The sequence below is a fragment of the Oncorhynchus kisutch genome, linkage group LG30 (assembly GCF_002021735.2).
Source record: "Oncorhynchus kisutch isolate 150728-3 linkage group LG30, Okis_V2, whole genome shotgun sequence".
NCBI lineage: Eukaryota > Metazoa > Chordata > Actinopteri > Salmoniformes > Salmonidae > Oncorhynchus > Oncorhynchus kisutch.
The window spans coordinates 37,770,187-37,786,920 of record NC_034203.2 but is presented as its reverse complement, the minus strand read 5'-3'; the positions used below and the strand labels follow the sequence as shown (position 1 = coordinate 37,786,920).

Below are 16,734 nucleotides of genomic sequence, written 5' to 3'. Positions count from 1 at the left end.
TACAACAGTTTATTAAAGAAATAACAAGCTCTGAATATTTACTTTCAGCGATAAAGAAAGATAATATTCCATCTGACCTCAATGTTCTGTGACCCTGACTGACCTCATGGAGGATAACCATGTTTATCTTCAGATTACGACACAACGCTCTTTGAGTTTTGAGTAATAACCAGGGTGACAACCAACTAGTGAGACAACCAACCCCTGTCTCCTCTATTTTGTCCTTCAGAAAGTAAGGACAGCTCAAATCCCCCACGCCAACAGTCTGTGACGTGAACACTTTTGACATTGACCTTAATTGACCAAGCTGCTTTCTCTGATTCTATCATTTTCTGAATGGTTAGTTAACAGTGAGTGGGTTTACATGCACACTGATAATTCGATATCAAACTGATTTGGGCAGATGGTCAACTATGGCATTAGTCAAGAGACCATAAAAAGTCAACAACATCTGGAATCCACATCTGTTGCTGGATGTCAAATGAGCAGTACCACATGAACTGGAGAAATGTTATCTAACTACTAATCTCCTTTAACCCAGAACTAAAATCTTGGTAATTTGGTCAATGCCTTATTATTTACCCAGTCTGTCCACAACAGATTATGTAACAACCTGCTTGTCTATCCACTGTCATGTCAGTGTAAACTAAAGGTAACTCGTTTTTCGAATATAGTTTTGTCAAGAAATTGCTTTATTTTCCATACTCACAATGCCACAATGTATATGCATTGAACATCCACTAGAGGGCAATTGTGTTTCAAAACAGGGTTTTCGACTGATGACGTAAGGCATTGACAAGTTGGGACAAAACATTGAAAATGGGTCAGAGACCAAAAGTGAGAAAGTAGCTCTCGAAGGATAACCTTCCTTGGCTAAATGGGATTGTGCAATATTGTAATGAAATTACGACATGATTCATTTAACTCCTCCCTTACTGTAGAGATTTGCTGCTGCCACAGCATGTTTTTAACCGTTCTACCCACGTGCCCCATATCGGGTTACAACTGAAAAACATACCCTTTGTTTACCACATGGCTGAGAGTTATAAAGATCTTCACTGTTTAATGTAGCTTTACATTTATTTTAAAAACCAGGACAGTAGAATACAACACAACTATATGTCATTGACCAGTGTGTGATTGAAAATAATGTAAATTGTTGTTTTGTTTTCCATTCAATTTATATTGTAAAAACTTGGTCAGCTTTCAGCATTAAGGAAAGTTACTAAAGTATGTCTGATTCGTACTACACTTGTCTCTCAACTCATGCTCATAAATGACCCGATGAGTACTCATTAGGCCTATCGCACTATTGGGCAATAGTCTGTACTTTATTACACAATTGGTGTTGACAACAAAGTTTCCCGATTTTTTTGTGGAAAAAGTGTTCAACTTCAGGGAAGTTTTGTTTGCAAACAAAGGCCAGCCACGCGGACGAAAGAGGTGCTTTGGGAAGTGCTGTTTTCTGATTGCACACCTCTAAGGCACAACCACTTCTTATGAAATACACTACCCATAAGCACCAATAACTCCAGCTGACTGGGTCGGCATATTCTGAGGATGTGACCTATATCTCGCTGTGATGTTTACACTTTGTTACAGTTCTTTGTCTCAGCCAGCATAACAAGTCAGGATGTCTGGGACATAGAGAAATACGTATTTTTCTGGTTTTCTTTATGTGTAAAGAAACCTATTTTTATCATAACATTTTTGGACCAAGAATTTTCGGAACAACATTTTCTTCAACTTTTATTTTAATTTTCCACGACTCCAAATAGCCGAGGCGGCTCACACGGAAAATTTTGTATAAGGTAAAGTACTTTACTAAAAATAGGAAGTAACATATAACGTGTATTTCAATACGCGTTTGTATTCAGTTGTGGCATTGGATTTTTGGTAAAGAAACTGTATGCGTTAATTTGTTGCCCTAAACTTAATTGCTCACTGATCAAGGTTGCCGAGAATAAGTAATCGGTTTTGGGCTGATGGGACACAATTGAAAAGCATACCATCTATAGCAGATATCACGAGTTCACTTTTTGGAGTTGTTATTGTACATAATCCACGTATTGCTGCAAAATAATAATGTTCGATTCCATAACGTTGTTTCTGTCAATTCTGATCAGAATTTAATCTGCTCAATTTTGGGGGGGAATTTGCTTGTTTATTGTGTGTAATTAATAAAATAAAATAAAATAAAAGACGTGACAAGAAGACGAGGTCACTGTGGCTGTATAAGAGATGCAATAGCTGTTACATGCGGAGTAAACTTCACACCTCCATGGAGTGGAGTTTAGTCCGCTAACTTTGTTGTGGTCTTTATATAGCCTATAGCTACACAGGTCATAAGAAGGGAATGTTCCATGCGTCAGGGAAAGAGGCTCTGCCACTTGCAAACCCTTGCTTTTGTGTTACTTAATTACGAGGAGGTGCTGCAGCTGTGGACTAGGATAACACACGCAAACAGTTGTGTGTTTTGTTCCGCTTGGCGTCTTGCGGTGGACCGCCAGGTTAAATATAGCCGGGATGAGAGTGACTACGTTCATCAGATAGCTGGCCAGACCCGTGCGCTGCGGTTAATAACCGCCTTGATTTAGTAACGGCGCGCACGTGACCTGAGTGAAGAGCGCGCGCTAGTGCCTCAAAGACATCATGAGCAAATGTCAACATCTATATCTTTACGTAAAAAAAAACAAGCAGATACTCCTGGCAGAATGAGACAGAGTGAAGGAGTCATTTTCCCGTCTAAATGAAATAGATGGTTTGAGATAGATGGCCTGGGGCTATACACCTGTGTGTGTGCGTGTTCGTGTAAAAAAACTGAGCTGAAGACAGCCTACTCAGACCTGTTTTTTGCTCCAAATTTGCCATTCTCTGGAAGTGAAAAAAAATTACGAAGGAGGAGTGACCTCGAGGCTCTTCTCCCAGAATTGACGGTAATCTGGTTTGGCATTAATCTGGTATGGCATGAATCTGGTTTAGCAGTCAGTCTGTTTCAAAGACTATGCCTCTAGGCACCCACAGTTAGAGGATCACTGTTGAAAAGACTATAGCCCGGGTTTCAACCTGTGTCGCAGATTGCTCACTGTTAAAGGCATGATGGGGTGATGCCTATCTTTTCTTCACCTAGTTTCATTCAAAGCAAACATGATTGATGTACCATTGCACAACAACCTTTCTAGCTCTATTGTCCTTGTGGTTGCTGGCCTTTTCAACTGTAGTACTATGTCCCAGGGAACATCTGCTTCAGTCCAGAGACAGAGGAAGGGGTTAGTTTGTAGATATGTGCATATTTACCTGGTTAAATAAAGGTGAAATAAATAAAATAATAATAATTCAGGCCCGGCTCAAGCCTTTTGGGGGCCCTAAGCGGGATTTGGTCAGAGGGCCCCCCCACCTCCCAGCAAAGTTAATTTCACGTAGTTCTACACATGTTGCCTTGGGGTGTAGTTAAAATGTTGCCGTTTTAAAGCCAGTTCTCAGAAATTCTACACATTCTGTGACTAATGCTATGTTAATATGATATTTGTCGCAGCGGTCTAAAGCACTGCATCTCATTGCTAGAGGTGCCACTACAGACCCTGGTTCATTTCCAGGCTGTATCACAACCAGCCGTGATTGGGAGTCCCATAGAGCGGCGCGCAATTGGCCCAGCGTCGTCTGGGTTAGGGTTTGGCCGGGGTCGGGCCATCATTGTAAATAAGAATATGTTCTTAACTGACTTGCCTAGTTAAATATATATATTTATATATATTTTTTTTTAAATAACAAAATCAATTGGGGCCCCCTGGAGGTCAGGGCCTCTGGGTACAGTATTTTATTACTACAAGTTTAGATAGCTGGCTGGCCCTGTGCGTATGCCTGGAACTGGCCCTGTGCGTATGCCTGGAACTGACCCTGTGCGTATGCCTGGAACTGGCCCTGTGCGTATGCCTGGAGTTTCTAAGCCTTCAAAACGACATTTTTTCCTCTACTGTGATGCAAGATACAGTAGCTCTACCCTGAAGACGCTGGAATTGTTAGTACAACTAGTTCTCTCTCTGAAGCGGAAAGCAGGCTGATTCCCTTGTGACTTATGGCCATTGCCTCTGGAGTGTACTTGGTTTCTCCATTTCGTCACAGCAGCAGTGGTTCAAGTTCAGTAGTTAAGTTCAACTTCAAGTGACGTGTATAACTTGATTTATACTTATTTATAACAATTGTAAGATTTGATCTAGAGCTAAATAGGCTTATAACAGGTCTATAACACATGCACATTCAGATCTACTGTTCCTTAAGGTATAACACCACATATAAACTGATTTACACTTATAGAGGGTTATAACATACATGTAACACATTAATCATGTGAAACAAATATACAGCATAACTAGATGGGGCAGCAGGATAGCCTAGTTGTTAGAGTGTTGGGCTAGTAACCGAAAGGTTGCAAGTTCGAATCCCCGAGCTGACAAGGTACAAATCTGTCATTCTGCCCCTGAACAAGGCAGTTAACCCACTGTTCCTAGGCCGTCATTGAAAATAAGATTTTTTTCTTAACTGACTTGCCTAGTTAAATAAAGGTTAAAAAAACTAAAATGAGTAAAGAGCTCATTTATTGCTTGATCTACACCCATATCTACTGTACCACTTTAACCTTATTTCCTGTTGTCCCTCCAGGTATCCGGTCGATCTATAACCTTATTTCCTGTTGTCCCTCCAGGTATCCGGTCGATCTATAACCTTATTTCCTGTTGTCCCTCCAGGTATCCGGTCGGTCTATAACCTTATTTCCTGTTGTCCCTCCAGGTATCCTGTCGATCTATAACCTTATTTCCGGTTGTCCCTCCAGGTATCCGGTCGGTCTATAACCTTATTTCCTGTTGTCCCTCCAGGTATCCGGTCGATCTATGACCTTATTTCCTGTTGTCCCTCCAGGTATCTGGTCGTTCTAAGCTTATTTCCTGTTGTCCCTCCAGGTATCTGGTTGGTCTATAACCTTATTTCCTGTTGTCCCTCCAGGTATCCGGTCGGTCTATAACCTTATTTCCTGTTTTCCCTCCAGGTATCTGGTCGGTCTATAGGGCAGCAGCCATGGTGTTGATCCTGGGCAGACGGCTCAACAGGGAGGACTCTGGGACCAGGGACTCCCCCGCCGTCAAACGAAAGGTGCTCACTAAACCCACTCATTTTATCACAACTCCGAGTTCTTACTAGTCTTGACAAGTGTTTTGAAGGGCAATGTGTGTCAATTATTTCTCAAGTGGCAAATAAAAACATACTAAAATCACATTTTTCCAAGAAGCATAACAAACGGGAACATGGCCAAGACCCCCTCTTCCAGTTTATAAACCAGTGCAGGGTTATCACTTTTGACTGTAGATTAAAAGTTACAGAGTAGGCCTTTAAAAGTAAATTAAACTCATTCTTTTCATCCCTCCAAGGTGTTCGAAGTGGACTCCAAATCCCTGACCGGTAATGAAGTTCTGGAGTTCTCCTCCGGCTCCTCCCACTCGGAGGCCATCTTGCAGGTGTTCAACGAGTTCCGCGACAGCCGCCTCTTCACCGACGTGGTCATCAGCGTGCAGGGCCGCGAGTTCCCCTGCCACCGTGCTGTGCTCTCTGCCTGTTCCTCCTACTTCCGTGCCATGTTCTGCAATGACCACCGCGAGTCGCGTGAGATGCTGGTGGAGATCAACGGCATCCTGGCCGAGGCTATGGACTCCTTCCTCAGCTACGTCTACACGGGCCGCGCCAAGATCACCACCGACAACGTGCAGTTCCTCTTCGAGACCTCCAGCCTCTTCCAGATCTCCACGCTCCGCGACGCCTGCGCCAAGTTCCTCGAAGACCAGCTTGACCCTTGCAATTGCTTGGGCATCCAACGCTTCGCCGACGCCCACGCTCTGAAACAGCTAGCCAGCCGCTGCCGCTCGTACGCCCTGGCCAACTTCCCTGATGTGGCCCAACACGAGGAGTTCCTGGACCTGAGGAGAGACGAGCTGGAGGAGTACATCTGCAGTGACGAACTGGCCATCGGGAAGGAGGAGGTGGTGTTTGAGGCGGTGATGCGCTGGGTGTACCACAGTGTGGAGCCCCGGAGGCCCGTGCTTAAGGACCTGCTGCACCACGTCCGCCTGCCCCTGCTGCACCCCAACTACTTTGTCCAGACAGTGGAAGGAGACCAGATCATCCAGACGGCGCCAGAGTGCTACCAGCTCCTCCACGAGGCCCGGCGGTACCACGTACTGGGCAACGAGATGATGTCCCCCAGGACCCGCCCACGCAGGTACTGTGCAGGGGATGCTGGGAGGTGTAGTTCAGAGACTTGGTCAGTCAATTAAATTCAATAGAACTGCATTGTCCCTCAAGGGGAATTGTATTTGGCACAGCTTTATGGATAGAGCAATTCAACACATCTAGGTAAGGCAGAATTCACCTCCTGCCTTCAAAGAGTCCTTTATTTATTATAAGGCCCTGAAGGAACTAGGGCCCTCTCAAATATGAGGAAGTGTTGTGACTGAATACGGTACAGTTCCTTCTTCCCTGCCAGTCAACTGGAAGACACATTATATGTAATCTCTAATTCCTCTTGGCTCGTCACTCATCTTTCACAATCATTTTATGGGGATTAACTGTAATTCTAAAAAGGATAAGAATGTCTGTTTGTAAACAAAAAACACTGCCACTTTGCTCTCGGCTCAAGTAAAGAACCACCCACCTTTGCCTCTGTGAGGAGAAAGATGAGAGAGAAAGACAGACAGAGAGTGATGGAGAGAGAGAAAGAAAGACAGACAGAGAGAGAGAGAGACAGACAGACATAGAGTGATGGAGAGAGAGAGAAAGACAGACAGAGAGTGATGGAGAGAGAAAGAAAGACAGATAGAGAGAGAGAGAGAGAGAGAGAGAGAGACAGAGAGTGATGGAGAGAGAGAGAAAGACAGACAGAGAGTGATGGAGAGAGAGAGACAGACAGACAGAGAGTGATGGAGAGAGAGAAAGAAAGACAGACAGAGAGAGAGAGAGACAGACAGACATAGAGTGATGGAGAGAGAGAGAAAGACAGACAGAGAGAGAGAGAGAGAGAGAGACAGAGAGTGATGGAGAGAGAGAGAAAGACAGACAGAGAGTGATGGAGAGAGAGAGACAGACAGACAGAGAGTGATGGAGAGAGACAGACAGAGAGTGATGGAGAGAGAGAGACAGACAGACAGAGAGTCATGGAGAGAGAGAGACAGACAGACATAGAGGGATGGAGAGAGAGAGATAGAAAGACAGACAGACAGAGAGTGATGGGGAGAGAGAGACAGACAGAGAGTGATGGAGAGAGAGAGAGAGAGAAAGACAGACAGAGTGAAGGAGAGAGAGATAAAGACAGACAGAGAGTGATGGAGAGAGAGAGAGAGAAAGACAGACAGAGAGTGATGGAGAGCGAGAGAGAGACAGACAGAGGGATGGAGAGAGAGAGAAAGACAGACAGAGAGGGATGGAAAGAGAGAGAAAGACAGACAGAGAGTGATGGAGAGAGAGAAAGAAAGACAGACAGAGAGAGAGAGAGACAGACAGACATAGAGTGATGGAGAGAGAGAGAAAGACAGACAGAGAGAGAGAGAGAGAGAGAGACAGAGAGTGATGGAGAGAGAGAGAAAGACAGACAGAGAGTGATGGAGAGAGAGAGACAGACAGACAGAGAGTGATGGAGAGAGAAAGAAAGACAGATAGAGAGAGAGAGAGAGAGAGAGAGAGAGACAGAGAGTGATGGAGAGAGAGAGAAAGACAGACAGAGAGTGATGGAGAGAGAGAGACAGACAGACAGAGAGTGATGGAGAGAGAGAAAGAAAGACAGACAGAGAGAGAGAGAGACAGACAGACATAGAGTGATGGAGAGAGAGAGAAAGACAGACAGAGAGAGAGAGAGAGAGAGAGACAGAGAGTGATGGAGAGAGAGAGAAAGACAGACAGAGAGTGATGGAGAGAGAGAGACAGACAGACAGAGAGTGATGGAGAGAGACAGACAGAGAGTGATGGAGAGAGAGAGACAGACAGACAGAGAGTCATGGAGAGAGAGAGACAGACAGACATAGAGGGATGGAGAGAGAGAGATAGAAAGACAGACAGACAGAGAGTGATGGGGAGAGAGAGACAGACAGAGAGTGATGGAGAGAGAGAGAGAGAGAAAGACAGACAGAGTGAAGGAGAGAGAGATAAAGACAGACAGAGAGTGATGGAGAGAGAGAGAGAGAAAGACAGACAGAGAGTGATGGAGAGCGAGAGAGAGACAGACAGAGGGATGGAGAGAGAGAGAAAGACAGACAGAGAGGGATGGAAAGAGAGAGAAAGACAGACAGAGAGGGATGGAGAGAGAGAGAAAGACAGACAGAGAGGGATGGGAAGAGAGAGAAAGACAGACAGAGAGGGATGGAAAGAGAGAGAAAGAGACAGATAGTGATGGAGAGAGAGAGAGAAAGACAGACAGAGAGGGATGGAAAGAGAGAGAAAGACAGACAGAGAGGGATGGAAAGAGAGAGAGAAAGACAGACAGAGAGGGATGGAAAGAGAGAGAGAAAGACAGACAGAGAGTGATGGAAAGAGAGAGAAAGACAGACAGAGATGACTGAAAGATCAAAGGAAGAGTGTCAGACCCAGTACTCCACTGGGTCTGAGAAGCCCCCGCGCTGAGGTCTGTTCAACGCTGGTCCGACCAATCTGATTCCACGCTCCAAGACTGCTTCCATCACGTGGACTGGGATATGTTTCGTATTGCGTCAAACAACAACATTGACGAATACGCTGATTCGGTGAGCGAGTTCATTAGAACTTGCGTAGAAGATGTCGTTCCCATAGCAACAATTAAAACATTCCCAAACCAGAAACCGTGGATTGATGGCAGCATTCACGTGAAACTGAAAGCGCGAACCACTGCGTTTAATCAGGGCAAGGTGACCGGAAACATGACCGAATACAAACAGTGTAGCTATTCCCTCCGCAAGGCAATCAAACAAGCTAAGAGTCAGTATAGAGACAAAGTAGAATCTCAATTCAACGGCTCAGACACAAGAGGTATGTGGCAGGGTCTACAGTCAATCACGGATTACAAAAAGAAAACCAGTCCCGTCACGGACCAGGATGTCTTGCTCCCAGGCAGACTAAATAACTTTTTTTGCCCGCTTTGAGGACAATACAGTGACACGGCCTGCAACCAAAACATGCGGACTCTCCTTTCACTGCAGCAGAGGTGAGTAAGACATTTGAACGTGTTAACCCTCGCAAGGCTGCAGGCCCAGACGGCATCCCCAGCCGCGCCCTCAGAGCATGCGCAGACCAGCTGGCTGGTGTGTTTACGGACATATTCAATCAATCCTTATCCCAGTCTGCTGTTCCCACATGCTTCAAGAGGGCCACCATTGTTCCTGTCCCCAAGAAAGCTAAGGTAACTGAGCTAAACGACTACCGTTTAGCACTCACTTCCGTCATCATGAAGTGCTTTGAGAGACTAGTCAAGGACCATATCACCTCCACTATACCTGACACCCTAGACCCACTCCAATTTACTTACCGCCCAAATAGGTCCACAGACGATGCAATCTCAACCACACTGCACACTGCCCTAACCCATCTGGACTAGAGGAATACCTATGTGAGAATGCTGTTCATCGACTACAGCTCAGCTTTTAACACCATAGTACCCTCCAAACTCGTCATCAAGCTCGAGACCCTGGGTCTCGACCCCGCCCTGTGCAACTGGGTACTGGACTTCCTGACGGGCCGCCCCCAGGTGGTGAGGGTAGGTAACAACATCTCCACCCCGCTGATCCTCAACACTGGGGCCCCACAAGGGTGCGTTCTGAGCCCTCTCCTGTACTCCCTGTTCACCCACGACTGCGTGGCCACGCACGCCTCCAACTGAGTCATCAAGTTTGCGGACGACACTACAGTGGTAGGCTTGATTAGCAACAACGACGAGACGGCCTACAGGGAGGAGGTGAGGGCCCTCGGAGTGTGGTGTCAGGAAAATAATCTCACACTCAACGTCAACAAAACTAAGGAGATGATTGTGGACTTCAGGAAACAGCAGAGGGAACAGCCCCCTATCCACATCGATGGGACAGTAGTGGAGAGGGTAGTAAGTTTTAAGTTCCTCGGCGTACACATCACAGACAAACTGAATTGGTCCACCCACACAGACAGCATTGTGAAGAAGGCGCAGCAGCGCCTCTTCAACCTCAGGAGGCTGAAGAAATTTGGCTTGTCACCAAAAGCACTCACCAACTTCTACAGATGCACAATCGAGCGCATCCTGTCGGGCTGTATCACCGCCTGGTACGGCAACTGCTCCGCCCACAACCGTAAGGCTCTCCAGAAGGTAGTGAGGTCTGCACAACGCATCACCAGGGGCAAACTACCTGCCCTCCAGGACACCTACACCACCCGATGTCACAGGAAGGCCATAAAGATCATCAAGGACAACAACCACCCGAGCCACTGCCTGTTCACCCCACTATCATCCAGAAGGCGAGGTCAGTACAGGTGCATCAAAGCTGGGACCGAGAGACTGAAAAACAGCCACCACTAACATTGAGTGGCTGCTGCCAACACACTGACTCAACTCCAGCCACTTTAATAATGGGAATTGATGGGAAATGATGTAAAATATATCACTAGCCACATTAAACAATGCTCCTTAATATAATGTTTACATACCCTACATTATTCATCTCATATGTATACTTATATACTGTACTCTATATCATCTACTGCATCTTTATGTAATACATGTATCACTAGCCACTTTGTTAACATACCCTACATTACTCATCTCATATGTATATACTGTACTCGATACCATCTACTGCATCTTGCCTATGCCGCTCTGTACCATCACTCATTCATATATCTTTATGTACATATTCTTTATCCCTTTACACTTGTGTGTATAAGGTAGTAGTTTTGGAATTGTTAGTTAGATTACTCGTTGTTTATTACTGCATTGTCGGAACTAGAAGCACAAGCATTTCGCTACACTCGCATTAACATCTGCTAACCATGTGTATGTGACAAACACAATTTGATTTGATTTGATTTTCTCTTCCACAGTAGATGGTTTTGAGTTACAACATGAATGTGTGCCTGCTGTGTTATTGTGCAGACAGACCCTTCATTGAGGGAAGGTTTGTTTAATAATCCTGTTTTGTAATGAAATTGTGTCATGAGGTAGAAGAGCTTGTCCATACACATTCAAATTTTCTGCCAGAATAACTGCTATGTTGCAAGCATTTGTCGCCTGAAACATTCGTACCGTTCGGTCTAGTTTTAATAGCAGTAGTGAAGCAGCGAGTCACATACAGCCGTGTTTGTGTCCATAAGGAATTATTTGAAGGATGTTTGTTTGTGTACGATATACATAGGTCCATGTGAGTGATGAGTTCATCCACAGAGAATTTTCTGTATGATGTCTTTATGTATTCTGTGTTACATGTTAGAGTATGTATGTGTCTTTATGTTTTCTGTGTTACATGTTAGAGTATGTATGTGTCTTTATGTATTCTGTGTTACATGTTAGAGTATGTATGTGTCTTTATGTATTCTGTGTTACATGTTAGAGTATGTATGTGTCTTTATGTATTCTGTGTTATGAGTGTTGAGTGTAAGTGTTAGCAGATATGTGTTAGCAGATAAGTCTTTATAGCCACATAGACACATCTGCTATTTTAGACATCACTGGTTTCAACAGTGCTTTTCTGGTTTCAACAGAGCTTTTCTGGTTTCAACAGCGCTTTTCTGGTTTCAACAGTGCTTTTCTGGTTTCAACAGACCTTTTCTGGTTTCAACAGAGCTTTTCTGGTTTCAACAGAGCTTTTCTCCGGTCACTGCTTTCAACAGAGCTTTTCTGGTTTCAACAGAGCTTTTCTCCGGTCACTGCTTTCAACAGAGCTTTTCTGGTTTCAACAGAGCTTTTCTCCGGTCACTGCTTTCAACAGAGCTTTTCTGGTTTCAACAGAGCTTTTCTCCGGTCACTGCTTTCAACAGAGCTTTTCTCCGGTCACTGCTTTCAACAGGGCTTTTCTCCAGTCACTGGTTTCAACAGAGCTTTTCTACCATCACTGGTTTCAACAGTGCTTTTCTCCCATCACTGGTTTCAACAGAGCTTTTCTGGTTTCAACAGAGCTTTTCTCAGGTCACTGGTTTCAACAGAGCTTTTCTCCAGTCACTGGTTTCAACAGAGCTTTTCTCCGGTCTGTGGAGTTGTCTGGGTTAAGTATTATTTGACGCTAGGTGCCAGTTAGCTAGCAGGGAGGTGACGTGTCTCTCAAGAGTGCCGTGTCAGTATCCAGGCAGATCAGAACAGGCGTGGAGCCTGCCTGTCTGCCTGCCTGCCTGCCTGTCTGTCTGTCTGTCTGTCTGTCTGTCTGTCTGTCTGTCTGTCTGTCTGTCTGTCTGTCTGTCTGTCTGTCTGTCTGTCTGTCTGTCTGTCTGTCTGTCTGTCTGTCTGTCTGTCTGTCTGTCTGCCTGTCTGTCTGTCTGTCTGTCTGTCTGCCTGTCTGCCTGTCTGCCTGTCTGCCTGTCTGAATTGTGAATCCCCCCCCCCCCCCCCCCCCCCCCCAACCGAAGGAGTTCACGTCATAGCCCTGGCATGCACTTTTCAAACAGTGAGGCAGATAGGGCACCACCATTTACTGAGGTCATTGATATTCAGTGGCCTTTAGTAAGTTATTTATGTTCTTAAGAACATGTATTTTGAGTATTTTGCCAGGTAGATAAGTACAATAAGTACAGTGGAGCTGTAGTGGTGCTGTGTTGTCTATGTTCCTCTGTAGTGGTGCTGTGTTGTCTGTGTTCCTCTGTAGTAGAGCTGTGTTGTCTGTGTTCCTCTGTAGTGGAGCTGTGTTGTCTGTGTTCCTCTGTAGTGGTGCTGTGTTGTCTATGTTCCTCTGTAGTGGTGCTGTGTTGTCTGTGTTCCTCTGTAGTAGAGCTGTGTTGTCTGTGTTCCTCTGTAGTAGAGCTGTGTTATCTGTGTTCCTCTGTAGTGGAGCTGTGTTGTCTGTGTTCCTCTGTAGTGGTGCTGTGTTGTCTGTGTTCCTCTGTAGTGGTGCTGTGTTGTCTGTGTTCCTCTGGAATAGTGCTGTGTTGTCTATGTTCCTCTGTAGTGGTGCTGTGTTGTCTGTGTTCCTCTGTAGTAGAGCTGTGTTGTCTGTGTTCCTCTGTAGTGGAGCTGTGTTGTCTGTGTTCCTCTGTAGTAGAGCTGTGTTGTCTGTGTTCCTCTGTAGTGGTGCTGTGTTGTCTATGTTCCTCTGTAGTAGAGCTGTGTTGTCTATGTTCCTCTGTAGTAGAGCTGTGTTGTCTGTGTTCCTCTGTAGTAGAGCTGTGTTGTCTGTGTTCCTCTGTAGTAGAGCTGTGTTGTCTGTGTTCCTCTGTGTTAGTGCTGTGTTGTGTAATGTTGTTCTGTGTAGTCTTTCTGTGCTGTCTTATTCCTCCACAGCGACTAGTGTTAGGTTTATTTTGATGAGTCTTGTTACTGTATTGTTGGTTTATTACTGTCCTCTCTCACTTTCTCTCTCCCCCTTCCATCTCCCTCTCTCCACCTTCCTCCATCCATCTATCTGCAGGTCGACTGGCTACTCAGAGGTGATTGTGGTGGTGGGGGGCTGTGAGAGGGTGGGAGGGTTCAACCTGCCTTACACAGAGTGTTACGACCCTGTGACAGGAGAGTGGAAGGCCCTGGCCAAGCTCCCAGAGTTCACCAAGTCAGAATACGCCGTCTGTGCCCTGCGTAACGACATCCTTGTCTCAGGTGAGCTCCTCGTCTGTTCGCTGACAGTCTGCCATCCTAAACAACAATTAGTAGTCATGGAATATGTCATCATGAAAGAGATCAGGAAATACCAGGAAGTATACATGGGAACCATCTGCTTCAATTGGTTAATTGTAGTAACATCCTTCCCTCTGCTGAATGACCAGAGATAGCTAGAAGGATTCTCTACCTATCACTATCACCTATCCTTCCAGTCCAGATGGCCATTAATAGAGACAGGAATCGCTGATCTGACCAGGAAAAAGGACAAACTCAGTCATTCAAGAAAGGAGACCCGCTAAGGGACTAGTTATTTTACAGCCTGTAGAGTACTCAGCTATGTCTTCCCTCTCTGTGGAGTGAAGAACAGGAACTGATGTCATGTTTGCCATGTCTGTTTTTTTTCTTTTATAAGAGGAAAATGTGAGAGCAACATCTGGACAGAATCTGCAGGCGCAGTGCCCAGGGAGGCCCTTATTGGCCAGCTCACTCATTCCATCTCTTCCCATTGGCCAAGAGTCAGGGTCACACGGCTCTTTGCGCTTTCTGGCTTTCGAGGATAAAATTGCTCAAAAACACTGATCTATAGTCAGTCTGAGTCTTACCCTCTAATGGTTGAGGTTAGGGTTTACGAAAGGTAAGCTATTCCTAGATCTGTGCCAATGGGGAACTTCTACCCAGGGCCTTTATAGCCTTTTGACCGGGCTGGTTAGTACTGGGAGAAGTGTGCTGACCAAGTGTGGCACAGACTGCCCTTTTTAAAGCCTCACTGGGCCCAAGTTTAACAGGGCAGCAGTAGGATAATGTCATCTACAGTCCCTGACTGCATGGGTTCCAATGTAATGCCATACCTCAGGCTTTCCCTGTAAGTTCACAGTCTGGTCTAGAGGGAAAGAGTTCAGTGTTAATATCTTTCCCTGTAAGTTCACAGTCTGGTCTAGAGGGAAAGAGTTCAGTGTTTATATCTTGTGCTCTACATGTCCTCAAGTGTGCGCTATCAATCTACCCACAAGGCATGCCTGGAAATGTCAACATAATGTCCCCCTCTCTCCCTCCCTCCCTCCCTCTCCTCTCCCTCTCTCTTTCGGGTTATTCATTCCTCCTCTTATTATTTATGACCCTCTATCTCTCCCTCTCCTTCTTTCTCTCCTTCCTTCTCTTGCTCTCTCTCCCTCTCTCTCTCCTCCCCTATCTCTCTCCCTCTCTCTCTCCTTCCCTCTTTCTCTCTCTCTCTCCTTCCCTCTCTCTCTCTCTCCCCCTCTCCTTCCCTCTCTCTCTCTCCCTCTCTCTCTCTCTCTCCTTCCCTCTTTCTCTCCCCCTCTCCTTCTCTCTCTCTCTCTCTCTCTCTCTCCCCCTCTCCTTCTCTCTCTCTCTCTCTCCCCCTCTCCTTCCCTCTCTCTCTCTCTCTCCCCCTCTCCTTCTCTCTCTCTCTCTCTCTCTCTCCCCCTCTCCTTCCCTCTCTCTCTCTCTCTCTCTCTCCCCCTCTCCTTCCCTCTCTCTCTCTCTCTCTCTCTCTCTCTCCCCCTCTCCTTCCCTCTCTCTCTCTCTCTCTCTCCCCCTCTCCTTCCCTCTCTCTCTCTCTCTCTCCCCTCTCCTCTCTCTCTCTCTCTCTCTCTCTCTCTCTCTCCCTCTCTCTACCACCCTCTATTTTCTTCCTTCTGTGGCTCTCACACACATACTCTGGTGGGTGTCCATCAGTACAGCTGCAGTAAAGCCCAGTTTGTCTGAACCGTGACTGTGACCATGACCCTAAACATGATTCTGGATGGGACAAGTGACTGCATACTTCAGCTCACAACACTCACTGTCTATGACCACAATATGACCTAACGGTTCACCTCTCCACTCACCGTTGTGGGAATCCTAACCTTGACCACATTAACCAACCCAACGAAAAGTCATTTCACTGGATTCTAACAAATCCAGGAATTCCAGAAGACACCATCGGTTGTATTTGACAGTAGTTGGAATGTTCAGAATAACTCATAGATCAAATGTAATGATCTACTGTACTGTACACACATTTCTGAGAAAGCTGTCCAATAAAATCCCCTTTTCATCCCGTGTCTCGGCATGCCCCTCTCCTTGACTTATCCTAAAGGGGTTTTTAACACCACGGTCTGTCCTCCTGTGTAGGAGGGTGAACAACAATTCCTTCCTGAGAGAACAGACCTGGAAGCCTAATGAGTAGGTTCAACGTCATGGTGCACTTTAAATTATTTGAAGTTTATTTGTTTCGTTTTGTCTTGAAAACTGGTTCTTATCATATGCTCTGTTTGTTCTATGGAGATAGACAGAAGCCAGAGTGTGGTAGCCTGTAGAGGGCTCCCGATTGGCGCAGCGGTTTAAGGCACTGCATCTCAGTACTAGAGGCGTCACTACAGACCCTGGTTCGATCTTGGGCTGTTTCACAACCGGCCGTGGGGCGGCACGCAATTGGCCCAGCGTTGTCCGGGTTAGGGTTTGGCCAGTGTAGGCCGTCATTGTAAATAAGAATTTGTTCTTAACTGACTTGTCTAGTTAGATAAAGGTTCAATTGAAAAAAGTTAAAGGATGTTTACTATGCCTGCATCTACTTTGTCCTATCCTCCGTCTTCACCTAAAATAATTGTCAGATGGCATCCATCGTTATCACCCCCCCCCCCCCCAGCAGCTCCTGTCCGTTCTATGACACCAGGATCAAACACTAGCCTGTATATTGATAGTAGTGTCAGTACCTCAGCGGTTTGTCAATGGGCAACATGAATGCAACCAATAAACCGGCTCGGCTGAATGAAACAATTAAACCAACACATTTGTTTTTTCTGGCCAGTCTCTGAGGTTATGTTGCTGCCCACTACAGTACACAGCCAGTCTCTGAGGTTATGTTGCTGCCCACTACAGTACACAGCCAGTTTCTGAGGTTATGTTGCTGCCCACTACAGTACACAGCCAGTCTCTGAGGCTCTATAGCCACCCTCCCTTAA

At 45.8% G+C, this 16,734-nt stretch overlaps 1 protein-coding gene across 1 annotated transcript in view; it reads left to right on the top strand.

The window, feature by feature from the left end:
* The first annotated feature begins 1,586 nt into the window (after positions 1 to 1,586).
* Positions 1,587 to 16,734, top strand: part of LOC109880226 (kelch-like protein 24) — a 53,292-nt gene continuing 38,144 nt past the window's right edge. The window contains exons 1-4 of the mRNA XM_020472451.2: positions 1,587 to 1,811; positions 5,045 to 5,148; positions 5,424 to 6,268; positions 13,584 to 13,768. Of these exons, the coding sequence (XP_020328040.1) occupies positions 5,074 to 5,148; positions 5,424 to 6,268; positions 13,584 to 13,768 (1,105 nt within the window). The 5' untranslated portion in view covers positions 1,587 to 1,811; positions 5,045 to 5,073. The remainder of the gene's footprint in view (positions 1,812 to 5,044; positions 5,149 to 5,423; positions 6,269 to 13,583; positions 13,769 to 16,734) is intronic.